Source organism: Neodiprion virginianus, chromosome 5 (assembly GCF_021901495.1).
Source record: "Neodiprion virginianus isolate iyNeoVirg1 chromosome 5, iyNeoVirg1.1, whole genome shotgun sequence".
NCBI lineage: Eukaryota > Metazoa > Arthropoda > Insecta > Hymenoptera > Diprionidae > Neodiprion > Neodiprion virginianus.
The window spans coordinates 24,638,106-24,659,554 of NC_060881.1; the positions used below are offsets into that span (position 1 = coordinate 24,638,106).

Consider the following 21,449-nt stretch of genomic DNA (forward strand, 5'->3'; position numbering starts at 1 on the left):
GGCCCGCATCGGTAGAATGTGGAGGTATAACACGAGCGCATCGAGGGGATTCTACAACCCCTGACGTTTAACGTTGTGTCAAACAAACGCTCGTTACCTTCGAAGTAACCAGATTATCGTAAGGGTCCAACTACGTTACCTCATTACTGCCTGCAGCGATCTTTGTTTATTACGTAGCGTACGCGACCCTGTGAAGCGAGACGTTTATTACACCGTCGTAATTGTGACAACGTCATTATGCAACTTTGATGATAAATTCAGCAGTCACGTTTTAATATACATTTTATTTCCTGCCGTGCTGCGAGTACTTTGATTTTCATTTGACCAGGTTGGTTGACCAAAACTTTATCGGAGTATTTAACTTTATAAATTGAATATTCATCAAATTCCTCTGTTTTTTAACTACGAATATCTCTTCGAAAATGTAGAAATAAGAAATACCGAAATTACGAACAGAAGCTCTGAAATTGATGCTTTATTTTAAATCGATTTAAAATTTTCTCAATTCTAATAAATTCGTTCGAATTCCATCCAAGATTGTTCATCTTATTTATTAGACTATTTCCGAGAATGACATACTAACATACCTATATTTTTTTCTTCCAGTGGTCAATTCAATGTCGTTAATATTTAAATATGTAACGATGCCGACATAGTAAAAACAAAAATTCCAGCGTATTTGTAGAAAATACTCTTTCAAATAAAATAAGCCATCGTAGAGTGAAATCGAACGAATCCGATAGATTTCTAAACATTTTCAACCGACTTAAAATCAAGTATTTTCAAGTATTTTCTTCCTTATTGCTAGTAAGCATTTTTGAAGAGATCTTCGTAACTTTAAAACACTACAACTTAATTAATATAATCGATGTATATCAACGATTTTTTTCACAGAATCAACAAAAAATATTAAATTTCGGCCCATCAGCCTCTTCAAAAAGCTCTGCAACCTTAGATGGACTGGTCAAAAATAATCGCAAGTGAGAGCAAAATTCCCTGACAGCTGTACTTATTTCGTAGATTGAGTAGAGTTACGAAAAAACTTGTTCACAGACTCGAATTCGGGAATTAAATATGCTATAAGCTTGAAATAATGGTTGTGTACAGTGTTTATCCCAATCTATTTTAACGCTACAGTTTTTCAAAAAAAGTTACAAGAAACAGCTGTGAAATAAAAAAATTCCGACACTCTTTATTCCGAATAAGAACCCAAAACGAGATAAATTTTTGAAGCTTTGTCTGAACAGGCCATATTTCAGAAAAAACGATACGCTACAGAGACTATCTTTAGTTATCTCCACAGCTTCTTTCCCCTCCATGAAACCCATGAAAGAAATATTACCGGACGCAAAAATCATGGGTAAAAAAGTTGGCAAATATCGCCCGATGAGTACGGTGACAAAGCCAGAGGATGAAAATATTTCCTCAACATTTACGAGCTTGCCGGTTATCGTTATTGAAACTTTTCGGCCTCACCACACCAGTAGTAAATAATCCCGACAGCTCACTGAGTACCTTATGGGAAGTGCCGTCAAGGGGATTTGCTAGGGAAAAAAAAAAATTGACTTACCATTAGCGTCTTTCGCCTCGAGTCCATCCGCTTCGATAACGACGACACTTAGGACGACGATGGGTGGCTGCAAGGAACAAGAAAAAGGTAAAAGAAAATACAGTCCAAGTATAAAAGCATTCGAGGCTCTCGATGCTAGGGGAAAGTTTCTTAGAGAAGTTGCAGTGGATGCTTGGCAAATTCTCTTTCAAACAGACAACTTGTCGTTGGAAACGCAGTTTCACCGTCACGATAAAACCTCGGACAAACATTACTCGCAAAGTTTGCTTGCGCGTTGCGACACCGCGGCCGGTCGCATTTTATTAAAAAAATATTACCCGTCGGGAGCTAATTCCTCTCCGCAACGATAATTGAGAACGAAGCGGAAATACAAAAGCGTAGAACTACAAGATCCTTTTCAGGACGTTTGGACTGTACCATGGGCTACGAATGGTTCTGGGTTGGGTAAATGAGCGCAGGCAACGAATCGACGTGACAAGACAGGCAATTTTTATACCATGGGAAATTAATATTCGTTTATGCAACAGATTAACGGGATAACAAGGAATTTATAATACTGTAAGAGCGAGGGTGTCGGGTGTTTGGCAGCTAGCATAATTTCAAGTGTTTTTAGAAAAGGAGAGTGTGTGGAAAATTATAAAGATAATGGATAAGCTTCCGTTGTCTGATAGTTACGCGATGATTGGCAATAGTGAACCTACACTTCCGGTTGGTTTTACTTGTACATATCAGGGTAAAAGAATCACCTCCGTTGTCGGATGGTTGTTACAAGGATAATCAATTAATTGTAAGCTTCCAATAAATTGATCAAATTGTGTGAATTTAGCGGTTACAAGTGAAATTATAGTAGACGGATTCTGAAACGTTACAGCATGTTTCGAATTAGTGATGAATTGTCCAAAAATGGGGTTTAATCGTTCAGTGAAAAAGCTTCTCGTTTACGATCCCAATCGATTAACATGCACGCTTGAAATCCATGGTTTTTATCCATACGAATTTTTGAGCCTGGCAATTAAGAACTAAATTTTTGTTTGTTCACACATTTTCAATGTAGGAGATACAAGTCCTAGTTATCACACTTTTTACCGTCTGATTGTCAGAATTTTCTCGAGTAAAATTTTATTCGATTCAGATTTAGGGAACTGTAGATGCATCCCTGGCACACCTAGAGAAAATTTTTAGTCGCTCCACCGCAAGTTTCAATACAGCTTTTCGAATTTTCGAAAAAAAGTTGCGGAGTGTGACAACTTAGCCCAGAGGCGGAACGGGAAAAATTGATGATTAATTGTTTTTGCACCTTCGTTTTCTTCTCATGATTTCGATGCGAGAAACTGGGGTTTTCAATGTATATTTTTGAGCAATAATTCTTTTCTTCGTTGTATTTTTTCCCGGAAACCACGAAACAGTGGACCTAGACTCCGAAAATCCCTAAAAACATGAAACTTATGTCGACGGAAAAAAGCCACGTTTCTAACCTAATGGAAGATGATGAAATGTGAGAGATTGAGACGTGCGCCTGCTTTGTAAGGAATTTGAAGGCTGACCTTTTCTTCCGATGCGATATTGAGGCAACGCCGGTGCTGGTCTTGAGGAACGCCGAAGGCTTCCTGGGCATATCTGTAGAGATCCTCCTTGTAGTGGGCGTATTGTCCCGTGCTGGCACCGACTGTGTTCGCGACGGTATAAAGCACTTCGATATACAATTGTTCCATCTGGAACATTGAAGGTAATGTAACGGCGGAATGCTGACTATTTTCAGTTATGATCAAATCGGAATAACAGATGTAATTACAGATACAAAATGAAAATGAGTTTCGTAGCTGGAACCAGAAAACCTGGTGGGAATGTGTTAGTGTTATTTTTTATTACCGTAGCTCGTTTTATATTTTATCATAACTTGGAACAGTAAATTGATGTTAACGCTGTGTTTCGATCATTAAGAAAATTCAGTTTTCTGAACAAACAGATTTACTGTTGCTTTGGCCAAAAGAAATAGAGTATTGACATTTCTGATTACATTGAATCGTTATCTTGTACCATATTTCCTTGCGATTTCCAAACGGTTGTTTTAACAATACTCATTGCAATAGTTTTTAGTAATTAGAACAAATAAAGTTTTTCATAGCGTCTTTAAATCACCGTTTGAGGTATTGCTTTTCAAGACTCCGTTTCTATTTTACCTGCTATTGGGAAATAATGTGTTCGGAATTTTCGTATTTTGAATAAATCTTTCGACATGATTAATTAAGGGAGACCGTGGCAAAGTGGGCTAATCAAGAAAAATACATGATTTCTGTTTACTTCCAGTTGATGAAAATAAGCCACCTTTTGGGCCGCTAAGTATGATTAAACCTGAAAAAAATGTTCGTCGTACCCGACTTTGCTGAAATTTTCTCTACATTTCCAAACACTTGTTTCTTTCCCCATCAAATATCACGAATGACTTACGATTCATATTCTAACGATTCCAAAGCTGGATTCTCCGCAAACAAATTTCCATTTTTCCAAGCAATGCAACAGCCTGGTTTTATTCAATATCTCGCATTCAATCAACTGAAAGACGAGTCATAAGATTTTAACATAATTTTAGGAGATTCGTTTAAATCCTGAGTCAATGCACTGTCAAAATCCGATACATTACCAATTTCTTGCACCTATTAGAAAACCACTTGCAACTATTAAGTGTCTAAAACCAAGCCTTGGACAAATAGAAATAGTAAAAAACCGCATAAATAAGATTCTGAAAGAGATGAAAAGAAAAAAAAAAGAATATTTCTGCACGCCGAGTGCAGCGAGAGGTTCCAACCCTGACATGTTCTAGATGGAAATTCTCCTTTCACCACGAACGCAAACTGCGATTGGTTTGCGTGACAAACGCTCAATGTCTTCATAGCGTCGCGGTGAAAGCCGATGGCTTGACAATGCAGGGTGAGTTAACATTGTCTTCGTTCTATATACCCGACATACCTACAACACGGGGTCGCGTTGCTGATATATTATTCATTGACTGTAAACTAGCTCCTCGTGACTCCGCTCGCTAATCTTTTCAGATGCTTTTCGTGGAAAAACTATCAAACATAGCAGCATGCTCTCGTAGACTTTTTTTGCAGAGCTCATCGAGAGCTTTAAAACTTTTCTACACAACTTTCCTCTATCTGTAAGAGTTTAATCAGCATTCTCACAATTGTGCGATCACGTTCCGATTTCGCTTACAAATATCGTTATATCTTCAAAAGTATTGATCCGGTTGTAACGAAATGTCTTCTAAGTTCTGGTCAGACGTTGAAGCTGTACACAGAAAAAAGAAGAATCAAAATCGGTCGAGCAGTTCTGGAGTTATAAGCGAACATACTTAGATAGACGTTAGGATTTATGTCGAGAGGCTCTCTTGGAAGGACCTGCTCGTAGCGCGCGCGATTCAAATTGCCTAATTTTCATTGGCTGACATCTATTTTCGCAGCCTGAAGCAAACCTTCGCCGATAAAAAGAAATTCCCTAGAATCGACCGGCCGACAAGTGACAGTCGATCATAACCTCTCTCTCGTATTAAGAATGGCCGGATTTTTACAAGGTTGGCCACGCATATAAACTAGACGAGCTGCAATTGTCGAGAAGATCGTTTCAAGTGAAACTCTCGGTACATACGTAGAGAAGAAGAGCAGAGAAGGCACATGTACTCTTCACCTGCCCTCGAAAATTTCCAACACTCAAGACGTCGTTCACTCCTCGCACTCTTTGTCTTGCAGAAATACACAACGAGAGAGAAATTTCTACTAGCGGTTACTACACAGTCCTCAACTATTTTAATTTTTTACCATAACCGAAGAATACTGTTCTTCTTGGCACGAAATGAGAATGAGTTTTTTTTTTTCAACTTTAATCAGGAATTCTAGTATTTTTTACTATTCTGTCCGATTATTCTAGGTAATTTGAGGGCTGTTTTAAATTGTCTTACATTCGTATACCTTGAGGGTAATTTACAACAAGCACTTCGGAGTTGACGAGCCAAACGAATTACTTGACCTATGAATATTTTCACGAATATTGCATATCGTCTGACGACGATATCGCAAACTGTTGCAGTCAACGTGAATCAAACCGATAACTAATGTATTCTGATTTCGAATAGTAAACACTTGATTCCTTCCAATTATCCCGGAGTAAATTTGTCGCATCCACGAATGCCAACTACTCTCGGAACAGCCTCAATTAAATTGCAGCGAAAAAAAGCTGCATACTTAATGCACTGTACGACTGCGTAATGGCTTCGACTTAATTGATACGCTGCAAAGTCACTTCAACTACCGAACGACTAACCAGTTTAATTATCAACCTTACCATCAGTCAATAAGTGAAATACCTTGCACCAGATATCTGTATAAATGGACATCTGTTGGTTGGAGAATTGAACAGAATTAATTTATATGTGCTTTTTTGACAACACGTATCGTTCTTTTTTTTTTTTTTTTTTTTTTTTGCGAATACTTCGAGGTGCAGACTTGAGAGTAATTCAGAAGACTTGGATTTTCATTACTTGTTATACTGTATCGAGAAATAATCGTCTCTTCTCTCTTTACAAAATCCGATTCGATTAACTTCAATTACACTTCGAGATTCTTGATTTCGTGATCAATTTCTTTTCTTTCGTTCTTATCTTTGTCACTTCCTTCACGTCACTTATCTTCTTCTGTACCGATATATTCTTAACGATGTGACGTGCAAAAATCGTGAGAAAGAAAACTACAAGTGCAAATATTTGTACGTATTTTGCATAGTTGACGATAATTGCACTGAAATTGGAAATTCCAAATTCAATAACGAACACCGAAGAGAATAATAATTATAATAATAGATGTGAGATAGTTTCCATGCCATCATGTGACCAGATTCATCGTCACGTCCAGCAATTTCTCTGACGATCCTGACTGAATCGCGATAAATTTTTAATTAGCAATTAATCCAGGACGCAATATGATGTCTGACTTAATTAAAATTGCAGGGTATGCGGCACCTGTTCGATTAAAATAGCGGGACATTTTATAATCAGTTCCAAGTCAATCCGTAGAATAATCTGAAAAATTTATCATTATTTTCATTTTCTCTTCTGTTCGTGAATACGGCTAACTTTTTTAGTATCATTTCGTACAATGCTTCTCTTTGTTACACAGTGTATAACCAAATCAAATCACTCGGTAATTAAAATGCAACGCGTCAAGGGAATATCAACGAGAGTATTTTTTATTCCAATCTTTTTTCTTCATCGTTGAAGAGTGGAAATTTCTGCGTTATATTTGCGCAAATCGAAGCCTGAATTCCACGTTTGCAAATTTTTTACTGCAATTAATTTTCATAAAATTTCAACAACAAATCGACACATTCAAACGTCTTGACTTTTTACTGAGATTACGATTTGTCCGCTAATCTTTTTTTTTCAGAAAGTTTGATCTTTTGTCATCACAGATTATATTTTTTATGAATTTATCTCATTATTCACCTAACACCTTTCCATTCGATCCGGTATTTTTCTTATCTGAAGGCTCCGGAATTTCGCACTTCCTTCATCGTTCGCTGGTTAAAATATTCGAAAGCAGATGTTGTAAGAAAAATTTGCAGAAGCCTTAATTGAATTCTAAGTGTTTCAAAAACTTGTTCAATTTTGCTTTACTTCCAACCGACAATAATTGACGTTTTTTTCTAATCCACGGCGAAGGAAGCTCAAAAATTCATTTTCTTTCATTTCCATTTCACGTTATACTTCGAATTCGGAACTCGACATTCATTATTGACTTTCCATGGGACACGTAAATTTCCACCAATCACTAACCATCGTAGAACGACGGTGACGACACAGTTTGAAGAAAGATGTATAAACTTTTGAAGCTACCGGTAATATCCGTTCCAGGGAAGCTTTGACTGTTCCCACAGGATCTGGTTCGAGTGACTCGAGCCGTTAGCAGTTGTAAGCCGGATCATCCGCTTGCTCGCTTACTTGTATCTCTATGTAGAAACGCATAGATGTACGTACACGGATGTACAGGGATTGTATTTTCTGTTTTGGTAACGAGTTGACAACCGGTTCCCTGCCTAGCTTGCGAAGCCGACATTCGTGTCGCGGGAATTTCAGCACCCTCTGGACGACTCGGCGAACTCGGGAAACTGAGGAGAGTTTCGAGGGTATATCGGAGCCAACAGAAGTGGCGGTTTAGCTTTGGGGATATTTCGCAAGCAAGGGTGAATCTGAACTTGGTTCAAGTTTCTCGGGAGCTTAACTCACCGGCAAAATAAGGTATCGCCGGCCTTCGGAGTGTAAACTCCTCGTGACGGAATATACTTGGGATACCGGATGTGAACTTCGAGAGTTTCGTCATGCGGCATAAACCGATATGCATTTTTATTAGTGTTTTGACGAGCGTCGAGACATTCCGGATTCGCGAATACCGAATTCGAAGCTTGGAACCTGTTTTGAAACCTCTGCTTCGAATAGGTAATTTGAATCGAATTCGTCCAAATTCTCCACGATCGAATTTTATGAATTTGGAAAACTGGCCGTCGAGTCATTCGAAAAATGAATCCAGTATGGGAGAGTTTGAAAGATTTATTGAAAATTTGAAACTGAAGGAAGTCATGTTTAATAATCTTAATCGAACGAACTCTTTGATATGACAAAAAAAAAAAAAATTACTAACCTTGACTATTAACAATTTTTGAGATATTGCGTTGCTGTACGATTTTTCAAAAATCTGAGATATGATTTATCGAGTCCGAAAGTTTATTGTTTCTAGTTTCGCGTTTTTTCACTCACAATTTTACTCTCTGAATCAATCCATTTTGAAGTACAGATTTTTTTGAACTCGTTGCAAAACTTTCTTACATGAATCAGAGCTAAATGAAAAGCAGATAAAAAATAGTTCCAGTCGTAACTTCATACGTTGAATGAATCTTGAACAAAGCACAAATTTCCGAACCAGGCCCAAGTAAACGGCTTTTGAATGAAATTCGTATCTGAGAAAATCGATTGAAAAAAATGTTCAAAAATTCTGATAAATTTTGCAGTCAAATGCGTGCTCGTAATAAAGTATAAAATTCTTCGTCGGCCAGCTGTGACGTCGTGAATCGTAATCAACGGCCTTCGGAGTATTCGAAGCTCGTTTCCGTCGCATTAGGAGCCAAAACACAAAAAGAAACGATCTTCCGTCGGTGACACAGCGGCTTAGAGACGTCGGCTGGACGGAGGCTGCACGTTTTCTCACACCTGCGGATATCGCATCAGCTGCAGTCGGTGAGACGATCCAATTATAATCGAGAAGGAGGTTGTCGGACCAGATAATCCGCTTCAATTACTTTGACGAGGATATCGAACGACTCCAAGATTAGAGTCGGCCGGACGCCGGACGCCTGCCAATTAAGATAACTCGGTACACGAACCTCGAGACTCCGTTAAAGCACACTTCAGAAGCCGCGATTATGCTCTGCGCAATTGCATCTGCGGCTGTATCGAGCTCCAAATACCGACTGCGACGAATACGAAGCTCCGGAGATATTGTATCAAATGTAGAACTCGGTCGGAAAGATTCTCGATATAAAAAAATATCACAAACCGACGGTTTCAAAGGTGAGACCAAAGACAATTGAGTCGAATTATCTGTGATTCAGTTTTAGATTTTGCTGAAACTTCTGGTCGTGTTTTTTTTTTTTTTTTCCCTAATACATGGAGCTTCTGATATGTAGTTATATCCATTGCACAAAAATGCGACCTACTGTAAAAAAGATGGTATATTTTAAAGTGAAAATAAGACTCGGATTTGTGTGAGAACGTCGATCCAAAAATTGAAAAAAAATCGTTCATAAAATATCAATCGTTTACTCGATTATTTTTTTTTTTTTTCGTCACTTTGTACTGAATTTGAAACATCGTATTTCAGAGCAGTGTCGTGAAGACCCATTAATAAATTTGATTTGCGCTATATCCTGCTGAAAATTATTTTGTTATCAATCACATAACGTAAATAAGTGAATACGATTTAATACCTAACAAATCGTATAATAAATCGTGAAATATATATTATAAGATGAAATAAATACCGAAACCTATGTTTTATCTTATAATCTATACCTTATGATTTGTTGTACGATATGTTACGTATTAAATCGTATTCACATGTTAAATGGCATAATAAAATACATCTAAATATCGGTATAAAAATTGGGTATTGTTTAAAATCATAACGAAATTTCAAATCCACGTCAACTTTTTTAACAACTTCTACGTGAACTGGATACGACCATATTTTCACGTGATTAATTTCAATAACCCTTGAATGAAAAACTTGACTTTTTTTCAAAAGCAAAATTAACCATCGGTAGACAATCTCCGGACGCATTCCTATAAATATTCGTATCCGATTTGACGAATAATTTTTCGGTCTGTCAGCGAATGTCAAAATTTCAAAGGGATATAAATCAAATGACCCAAAATTGTTACAGAAAGCGTTGGGAACCTTGGATAAAGTAAACTTACATCCTTCGAACACTTTTCTCGATTGACAATAATTCACACAGCAATGCGATGCGTTCGAATCGAATTGTCCAGAACATTGGCGGCGCATACGCGAAGGACATATCTGATCGGGAATTTATTGGTTAACCATCAAAAGCGTGCCCTCAAACCCGCCAGCTCTTCGCTGCGTTTAATTGCGAATGGTCCTTGGCTCGAGGGTTGTTTGTACGCATGAACGAATCCGGTACACCGTGATTAGAGAAACGATAACTTGATCCGAATCCGAGAGCCCTTCTCGATCCTCGTCGATGGTTATACTTGCTCCAATTTTCTCACCTCTGCGTCGCGACGACGACGTTGGCGGAAAGTTTTGGCCGCACCGCGGTGACGATCGATCACTTAATTCTCGGGAAAGTTGGAACTAGCGCTACAAGTCTAACCGTATAATCTTCGGAGACGTCGAGCTCGAGATTATATATTTAATCACCATGTTTTATGAAATCTGGTTTAATTAACCATACTCGAGATTTTGGGCTATTTATGTTGACAAACTTGTAAAAGGGCTTGAATTAGTTCTAACGCTTGAATTTCATTTTATTGAGTAATTTAGTCGATGTGAAAAAGAAGAAAATTCCGTCTCATCAGACTGGAAAATGGTAAGAACGGTAATTTGAGAATTTTTTAGCGAAGGAAATTAATTTGCAGGTAGTTGGTAAGAGACCTGATGATATGATGATTATTGCTGACTGAAAATAGTAAAAATACTCTCTGAAAATTTTGATCACGTATTACTATTCGTATACGTAAACTCAAAATTTGAAGAAAAAAAACAAAAATGTGGCGATGAGATGGGAATAATTAAAAATTTCGCTATTTTAAAACTGAAACGCACTTGATTTGTGTTTTGAACGTAAATTACGTAAACTAAAGCCTCGACGATGGCAGTAAAAACGTTTCTCAAAATTTCACGAAAGAAAATACGAGACTTCGTTCAGGAAATTGATGAAATATTAAATAGATAAATAATTAATAAATACGCGACTAATTTTTCAAAGACAGATAGGCAGCAATCAAGTTACAAAATATTTGGCTATTAAATCCTCGTAAAAAAAATGATCTTTCCGGAGTTCAAAAGTATACGAAAAAATGTACACCTAGTGAGAAATTTTCAAGTTGACAGAAGATTCTGATCTACTTTGACCCGAGGTCGAGTCAATTTCCGACGAGCTTTCGGATGGCTTTGCACACAAATTGGATACGCAGTGTGCGGCTCCGAGCTGAAAACTGATATTTCGTAATTTTTGTCAGAAAAATCTCAGTTTTATCATAGGAGAAGGAAACGGCGAGTTTGAGAGAGAAAGAGAGAGGAAGAGATAGAGACAGGGAGACGAAGGTAAACCGGAGGAAAGGAGAGTCAATTGAAATTCAATCGCTCTTTGATCATTTCTCCTCATGTAGCGAGTTCGAGACGAAGCACGAACACCATCTATAACCGTACCGACAAAGCGTGACGCAACGGGATAGGAAGAAATTGTTTCTTTTGATGTATAACCTGTGAACACGATATCACCGGTGAGATATATGAGAAATATTCAGTTCTTTGAAGTGATTTTTTCAAATTAACAATTAATTACGATCGTACGCTTCGATTATATCAAGTAACGGAAACGGTGTTACATCAATTCCGAACATTGAGAACGACACAAAATTTTACGCCCGTTTCTAGGTTATTTAATCCGATTCTTTTACTGTCACCGAATGACTGGAATAAGATTCGAAAAGAAACGATTTTCTTTACGAGATACGTACTTTGATTTGTCTATCATGCGATAAAAAATAGTTCTAAATTTCAGTTTATTTCTAACAGTATACTAATATTAATTTTTCTCCAGAACACGGCAGAATAATTATTGCGTTAAATCGTATATTACTATTGTTATAAACAAATTGATGGAAGAAATTCATGAAAATTGAAGGAATAATCAATTTGTGAGGGAATTAACGCTGCAAATATTTTTGTGAATAATTTAAATGTTTTTGGGACCGTCGAATCAGAATCTGTCGTTGAATTTTGATTACTCAAGATGGCGTATCCAATAACTTGGATGAAGATTAAAAATTTGATCGAATTTGGACTCAAACCGGTACCTATACATGAGCTTTTAGGGTTGCTGATTACGAATCTAAAGCAAGATTTTGAAAATTCAAATGGCGGATCCAATATCGAGGTCAAAAATGTCAATAATTTCTGAGTAAAAGTTTTTGTTTCCATTCGATGAAATGAAAAAAAAAATCCTGTCAACTACTCGGACCCACCATTGTCAAGTTTCGTAATTAATTAGACTTCGAATTCGTTACAAGCGACCCAACAAACCCCTGTGCTTAGATTTTCGTCTAAATTTGATTAGGTTCTCAAACTTTTGTCCTCCGCATAGATCCGTTACCTTCAATATTAAAAATCTGAATTTATATTCGTAATCAACAACCACGAAAACCTTTTAAGAACTATACTGTAATAAAACTTGACATAGAACAATAATATATATATAACTCGAAAGGATAAACGGTACAACGGTTCCTCTAAGAATAGCTCACTTTACGCGAGGTGCCCGTAAAGGCAGTAAAGTAGGTCTTTTGTAGGGCAAGGATAATGATTTTAGTACGAGCTAGAGGCGAGTACTGAAATAATTATTCGACCCTAAAATACTCACGCTCCTTTTTACAGCACAGGTATAAAAAAGTTTACAAATACGACACGAGATAATTGAGGTTATGTGCGATCTGTCGTTTCAGCGGTGTGACATCAGTGCTGCGCGCATGCGCGCCGGGATCTTTATAGGTTAGTTTCGTTGCGCACTTTGAACTGCGCATGAAGACTTCGAACTCATCTGTATCTGAAGCATCACTTTACAGACTGAGAACAGCCACGGAGAAGAAAGTCCTTCGTGTCAGCAGGTACCGTAAAAGAAAATTCTTACGGGAATTTCTTACATTCTGAAAGAAATTTACCCTCCGTTTGATACCAACGAGTTTGAACCACGCATCGCGCCGACGACGCGACGATTCGTTGCGTCTCGCGGCTCCAAGTTGTATCGGTTCGATGTAAGATGAGGAAAAAAGCTCTTCAAACGGACCGCGCGGAGACGTGAAACGAGTCGATATATCCCGTCCCATTCGCCCCGGGTGTGTGAAAGCTTAGCATACAAGGCTGTGAACGGCTCCCCACGCGATGTTTACCTACCTCTTTCTTGTTGAGTCTGTAGTTCTGAGCGCTGTTTAAGCCCTGCTCCCTCGAGGGCGGGGGTGGGACCTCCGCCCTGCCCTCCACCTCCTGCAGAACCATAAGACGTCGGTTCTCCTGTTTCCATGACAGCGCGGTGAAGCTTTCGAAGAACGAACCGTCGGTTTCCTGAACCCTGAAACAACGGATTCTCGTGTCAAAACCAATATCCCTCACCTTTTCGCCGAATTCTGTCCTGCTTTCATTCTTGTCTCCCTTCTTCCTCCCTTCTTACGCTCCGACTCGAACCACTCCTTAAAAAGGTTGGTTGCCCATAAATCTATACTCCTTATCATTCCTGTCGCAAGATTTATCATATTATTATATCCGTAAGCTTCGCGGATATCTTTTAAAATACGAAAACAGAAGATGTCGCATTTTTGAAAGAAGCCTTTGCACCGATGCTTCGTTTAAAATCTCCTAAAGATTGTTAAAAATCTCGATTATTCGCTAGATTTCGCTATGTTAAGAATCCTTTTTATCAATACTCAATTAAATGTTGGAATTTTTCCACCGTCGTTAATATTGGTTGAATTTAAAAACAATTAGATGATAAAATAAGAAATCGCAAAGTGAAATTGAACGAATCTATCAGGTTTTTCACTAATTGAAAACGATCTAGAATGAAAAATCGTTACCTAAAAAATCGTAAGATTGATTAAAATTTTCCTGTTTTCTTTTTCTTTCCCTTTTTCAAATTGCGAAACTCTTAACACCTCATAAAATTCCTTGCAGTTAACGAAAATTTCCGTTCGGTACGAGACACGGCTCATTACGTCGCCGATCAATCGTGACGTCTCAAACTGGCGAATACACCCGCAAGTTCCGTGCGATTTGTCAGGAGCTTGCAGCTTAAGGGCAGATCGGTAATATATTTCTTATCTTTAATATCATCGCACACTCGGAACAGCCGACACCCTCCCCTAATTCTAAGGCTGCGGTTACGGCATCGTAGACACGCTTTGGATATTCATTCCCCCTCCGTTGGATAATATGAACGTCATAATTTTGGCATGACGCGTCGTTAACAATACAGCTCTGCAAAATTTTTTTTTCGTAAAACCGCGAGGTGAATGAATTAGTATATTTTAAACGGATTTTGGTGGTCTAAATACGATGGTGTTGACCGTTGTTTCCACGAGTTCAAGATTTCGAAATATTTGGATAAAAAAATGGTGTTTTTTTATTGAAACTACACGTTTTGACTCTTATTATATCTCCCAAACCACTTCATAAAGTGCGGTAAAAAAACAAAAATCCGTTACGTGTTATGATCCGTGGAATGATGAATTGGTTTTTCTTGAAATTTCTCAAGCCTGAAAATATCTATAAAGAATATTTTTCATCAGAAAATTTTATGTTTTTCACGTTTAGTACGAGATAATTTTAATGTGATAAGGATATTTTCATTTTACTCGAATAACAGTTAAGATATACTTTGATATATGACTAAATCAAATTTTCTACTCCTAGCATTATTACTGCAATAGATATGCGTGCTATTAGTATTTCAAAAAGTTAGTCGAATTTTTTACCATGTCTTTTGATCACTCGAAATTCGAAAACACTTAAACTCTCAAAAATATCAACGTCCCGAGAGTTAATTCTCACTCGAACCAAAAACATTTCTTCTGGTATTTTTTGAACCTCGTTGATCGCTCGATAATTCACTTGTCTGTGATAATGTAAAACGGATCTCCTCAAAAATATCCTGAGAATGAAATCGATTTACTAAAAACAAGGTGATAAATATATGTTTCGAAAACTGATAAAATTGAAACATTACAAAATAAAAAAAAAAAATGCTTCAAGTAAACGAATTCTTAATCGTTTTTTGTTTTTCATCCAACTATATAATTATTATCGTAACATGTTACCTGGAAAAATCAACTTACGAATAGCGAAATTAAAAAACTTTCCAGCGTGTGTAAAATTATTAAACCAAGATCAATAACGAACCGTATTACAATTTTTTTTTATTTTAAAATACTTTTTAACTTTGTTCGCGGCAGATGTTTGACCCTGTAAAAAATACGCCGGATTAATTAATCGGAATACCTTTCACACCGTTCGGAATGTTTGAAAAATTTTATTCAAATTCGGTTATAGGCACGATGCATGAATAATCCACGAACTCTCGTAATTTTATTCCAATATTAATTGGACGGCGCACGTTGCGAGGGTCAAAAACTGTGCAGGGGTTGTTTAAAAGAGATTTTCTCGCCTCGTAAGTCGGCTGATTTTGAGCTGTCGCTCACATGCCTCCCGCGTACTTTTCTACCGCATTATGCTCGTCGCGGGTCGTAATTACCGCAAAAAGTGGCACAAAGTACGAGTATAATACACGGTAATGAGTGTAACACGAGGAGACACGGCATGGTTGTATTTATCATGTTACGTGCAGGAAAGTCTCGTATTTTTTGAAAAAAATTTGATTGATAGACGGACAAATAATTCACCTGAATTATAAACCTGTATGAAACTGTTCATTTATTATCAACGCTTATCGTTTATGTATCTGAACTTACGAATCGGAACGATATTTCATTTGGTACGTAAAACAAAAAAAAAATAAATAAATAAATAAATGAAAATTATATTTGACTAAAATATCAAATATAGAGCATGGCAAATATCCGTTATAAATGTATTTACGATTAAAGAAACTGATAAGAATGGCACAATTTTGACGCTGCGCAGATGTTGAGAGAATAAAAAAATGCACAACAATATTCAGAGGTTTTGTAAGAAACTGCGGGAGAAAAAATCGGGAAAAGCAGAATATATTAGAAGAATTGGTTTAGAACGCTGAAGAAAGTTTGCGTTTTGCGATATATTTTTTTTTTTTTTTTCAACAACAGTGAAATGAATAATTTTGAATCTTTGGAGGTGTTTTATTACATGTTTCTGCATTACGGAACAATTTTTTTTTTTGTTCAAGATAAAAAAATTGCGATTTTTTTGTACGAAATATTCTGAATTGTTTAACGTCTTGATTCACGTAATTTTCATCTGAAACGAAAGAACTAAAGAATTTTTCAATTATTATATCACATATAATTATCTTCTACGTAAGCCTAACAAAAATTTTCAAACATCGAAAACTAAACAAATTGCGAGACGTTGAAACAAGAGTTGCGATTCTCGCCGAAAAATTTAAACTAAATTTCTTAAAAATGTCGTTAAATTTAATTCGTTCAATTAATCGCTTAGGTTTACATACTGGAGAAAGTAATTAACTGGCAAAAAAATCTTGGATCAAGTTAATCGGTCGACTAGATTTTTTCCGTCTATGATCATCATATTAATACAGCAGTATATTAAACATTGCATCCGACTAACAATTTTTTAATATTACTTTCGTCATAGCTTCTACATTTTCGAAGTGAATTTCTCACAAAAATCATCAGTGCGAATGAGCGTAATATGATATAAAAAAAAGGGATCGTAAAAAGTCGTCATCGGAAAGCACAGGGCAAATTTTTTTTTTTTTCTCGCCTTGTTATTTCCAAGAAAAAAGACGCTCCGGGCAATCGCGTCCCTTCCACGTGAGTTATACGTTCCAGCTTTTTCGCTGTGTTATATTTATACTTAGCAGAGGCCGTGATATCGATTGCAGCGAGTGCTGAGTCGTACGTATTTTTTCTTGCGTTATTTTTTTTAGATATTTCTTTTTTCTTTTTTTTCCCCCTGTTCATCTGCAATTTTTCTCGCCCGGCTGATTCTCTCCTCTTGAAATCCTCCTCACCGGTTGATAAAGGTTTTTCTACTCCGCACCGAGTCACGGTTTGGTTCATATCTGGAATGTATCGAAGGAATTGGCGCAATCAGAATACCGGAAAAATCAATCCGCCTAGAGCGAGGAAAAATTTCACGGGAAAGCTTTTAAGGGATTTAACGAATTCCTGCAGTTGAGTTGAAAAATTTGTTTTCAAGCCTGTTTATTACCCTTGATTTTCAAACAGGGTACTGAACTTAACAAGGGTAACATAATTCAAAGAATTTCGTTCGTTTATTTGTTTTTCAATTACTTACATCGACATGTTAGAAATTAATTGGAAATTACTTCGAATCGGTCGCTATAAATATTATTCCGTAATTTCCAAGCTTTTTCTCAATTATTTCAAGTGAAGTAATTAAATGAAATTGTTCAAACTCAATGAGTCGATTAATGTCTCAAATCAACTAACTGAAACTGTGCCGAATGCATGAAAATTAACTTTCTTATCAATTCGAATCCGATTAAAGTGCGATTTATTTTGCTCATGGAATTCAATAAGCTAAATATATATTGTAAATTCGATGAGTTTGGATCAATGTTTGTATAAATCTGACAAGTCAAGGTTCCGAAATTGCGAAAATGAGAAAATTTAATAATCTGAAATATCGAAATTTCGAAGAATCGAAGATTTTCACTTCTTTGAATTTCTGTCTGGATTAAATATCACCACTTTGACCTATTTTTTTTTTTTTTTTGATTTTCGATCTTTTTACGTTTGGAATCCTAGTCATTCTAGTTTTTGGTTTTTCGAATTTGTTGCACCCACTCGTTGAGTGAACTACGCCGTGTGAGTATATTTTAATTATTGGAACTTTGCTCGTCGGGTTTCCGACCATTCGAAACTTTGCTGTTTCATAAAAGTTTAATTTCTTTACTTCAAATTTCGCCACAAAATAATACGGAATTAGGCTCTATGGCACTTTTTAAATTCGGAATTTCAACCCCGCCCCGTTTATACGTTGTGTTTATTCAACCCCAATAGCAAACACATGTGAATTTCATCCCATATAAAAGAGTAATGTAACTCTAATAATCGATTCGAGCCGTGTTGCCGAACCAATTCGCGTCAGCAATTTTAATTAACAACCCCCCGTGAAAAAAAACAGAAAATAAAAAAACAGAAAATAAAACACCGTAAAGTAAACTAAACACCAACCACACGTAATTCGATCACAAAAGTGCAGATTACTTTCTACTCCACGGAGTTTCGCAAAAGTTTCGTTTCGCACAGTGTGGATAGTTGGATACGAGCACCAAAGCAAAACTTATTCTTATTCGTCTTGTCCTTTGATTGAGAAATGAAATGACAAGTCCAATGACGTCCAAGAAAAGCGAGAGAAATTGCAGTCGTAGAAAAAATTGGAAGAAATTATTGTGAATTCGGAACAATGTTATTATTGTTCGTTATTATGTGTTGTATGGGGCATTCGCGTGCAGCCAACTCAGTAGCCATCTAGCTGGTCTGATTCATGTTGTTAATATAGTTTCTCCAATTCCGACGTGCAGAAAATACAATCGCAATTTTCAAGTTATTTCGAATTTTATTTTCGTAAGACACGGAAATTGAAATAGTGTCGGAGAGAAACAGAATTGCAAAGCTTCAAGATTCAGTCAAATCTTATCGCTTTCGTAGGAAAATATTACTCATCTACGTGAGAAAAGAAAAAAAAAAAATTTTTTTGACAACATCCAAGAAATTGGAATATTTCTGTTGACTATAAGTAAACAGTAATTCGGTAACATCGTTGGAATAATCGCGACTCTTGCTTTATTCCTCAGTTTCTGGATTTCGAAGGAGAAAATGATGTGAGAATCGTGCAAACGATTTGTTCCCACCTTTCGTTACTCGGAACAACGTGGCGAAAAGTTGAATGCAGCGAAGGTAAAGGTTGAAAAATTATTGATTACAGTAAGATTGATCTATAGATCTCATGAAATTGTTTCGCGACCCAGTTTCAACGCATTAAAATAATACACACGAAGGGGAAATACGATCCTGCGGGTATGGAGATGATACCAACGTCCATTAACCGCTCTACTTTAATCAGAGTTAGCTCATCTATAGAAGCCGATACAAGCTCGCGAGTTTGCTTTGATGTTTTCAAATTACACGGAGTGGAATTACCTTGATTCGGGTCTTGAGCACACTTTGAGAAGTATAGCGTCCTTTAATTCTGATTTGCTCACGCAACGCCTGACGCGCCAGTTCGTTATTATTCACCGACCCATCTCTACGGGATCTAAATCTATAGGCTTGTTATTATTGTATATTCCTTGTGGCGCGATGGTGTAGAAAGTGATTTTGTTTCTGGAACCCACTCGCGTGAACGGAGATTTTAACAACCATTACAGAGCGCATGTGAACGTATAGGGGTGAGTTTAGGGGATCAGGCTTGTTTTCATTGATCGTTGAACCGAATTTTAATTTTTTTTTTTTAATCGTGTTCATTTGGTTTACGCGTAAACGTTCTACGCGGCTTAATTCAACGATGCGAATCAAATCCTGACGATATTTTGGTGAAATATTACGACGTCACTTTTGACGAGGTGATTTCAGATTAAAGTAAATATGTTTTTGCGAAATAATGGTGATGGTTAAATTTTTTTCGAAACCTGGGAAAATAAAAGAGATTATTTTATTTTTTATACTTTTCAAAATGTAATCGAGAAGGGAAAAGAGAATATTCTTGAGCAATGTAAATAAAGAAATGGTTGGAAATTTTTTTCGATATTTTTCTCGTTTACTGTAGCTGACAATTCTGTCGAACTGTTTTATCGAGGCATTTATCGAACTTTGACGAGAAACATCGTTGCCATGTTTTCCAGTAATTATCGAAGCAATTAACCATCGGTTATACAAGCTGCTTTGCCAATTTTCAAGCACAACGGTACCGGTACACCTGAACGAGAGAGGCTTTCCATGTCAACTCGATCACAGATTTTCTTTCACCACTTTACATTCGGTTCACATTTTTTTATACGATTCTCCGATTAAAAAAAAAAGATACGCTCCTAAATTTTTCCACATTTTTTCTCGGACAATATCAATTTTAAAAAATTGTATCGCGGAATCCAATTTTGCCCCATGTCATTTTTTATGCGAAAATTCGAATATTGGATTAAAATTGATGATAATTGATTCAGTATACTTCAGAAAAAGACTGTCAAACGAAATAATTATTTTAAAAAGAATTCTGATGAAAGAGAACTGTAGAGATGCAGAATTAGTAATTGAAAAAATAATGCCTATCAACATTTTTACGATGACTTACTGTAGTTTTTCTCTAACCGATAGTAATTTTATGTAAGCTGTTTGTGACGATCGTCTTTCACTAAAAGATGAAACGTGGCTGTTGTCATACTCAAAAGTGGAATCAGTGTTACCACATTAAGGAATTTTTCCCATTAAAAATTAAGAGAGATGCAATTATATGGAACGAAAAAAAGTTCGTTAAAATTAAGGAAAGCTATGAAGCATTTTGTCATGTCGCTTCATTAGTAGAGAAATTATATGTTTTTCTCCTCTTAGGATGCAAGTTTTTTTTTTTTTTCTTTGTACGTGAATTTTTAGACTACTATTCACAGAGGTTCCAAACTCAAATTAAAAAAAAAAACACAAGTTCAAAACTTCATTTGTCAGTTGTCCATAGAAACGTCAAACTAAATAAATTCGTTTTCGTATAATTTTCAGGATATATCAAAAAAGATCCAATCAATTATAAACCCATAAAAGAATAATTATGAATTCTGTCCGTATGATGGTAAAAATTTGAAAATGATCAAACTCATTGCAAATTCAGTCACAAAATCAGTCGGACGTTTCAATTTCCAGTGATTTGAACTTGATTACATTTCCGATATGACATTTCGAATGCATAATAGATTTTCATATCTAATTTCGATACGTTTTTGGAGGTGACGCTAAACGAAAACTCTTAACGCTCATTCCTGTTGCGTATAAGGAATTCACGTCTACATTTCAGGCGCGTAGAATTAACATCAGGCATTTATCACCGGCACTAAATGCGCCCCGAGGTTTCGCCCTGGCAATATTTAATGTCTGGCTGTCTCCTATCGAGAACCGGCTTGGGATGACTGTCTGGAGCTCTAATGTAAAAAATCCCAACCTGAGCAACTTGACATCTTCAGCACGTATTCGAGGAACCCCCGTTTGTCATCACAGATTTCAATATTATTCCCGTTCATCCCCCGGTAATTCACAGTTTAAGGTTCAATATTTGTTACCTGTACTTTTTATCGCTCTGTAATTGTTATTCCAAAATCTCGCCTCCCCGCATCAGAAACCAATTATGCAACGTCA

General features: G+C 36.6%; 1 protein-coding gene across 4 annotated transcripts in view; it reads right to left on the reverse strand.

Annotated features, from left to right (window-relative positions):
* Positions 1-21,449, reverse strand: part of LOC124304833 (BAI1-associated protein 3) — a 112,039-nt gene that overhangs the window by 23,322 nt on the left and 67,268 nt on the right. For all 4 annotated transcript variants that reach the window (XM_046763521.1, XM_046763520.1, XM_046763517.1 and 1 more), the window contains exons 4-6: positions 13,309-13,483; positions 3,115-3,282; positions 1,571-1,637 (exon numbers count right to left, since the gene is read on the reverse strand). In XM_046763521.1, the coding sequence (XP_046619477.1) occupies positions 1,571-1,637; positions 3,115-3,282; positions 13,309-13,483 (410 nt within the window). The remainder of the gene's footprint in view (positions 1-1,570; positions 1,638-3,114; positions 3,283-13,308; positions 13,484-21,449) is intronic.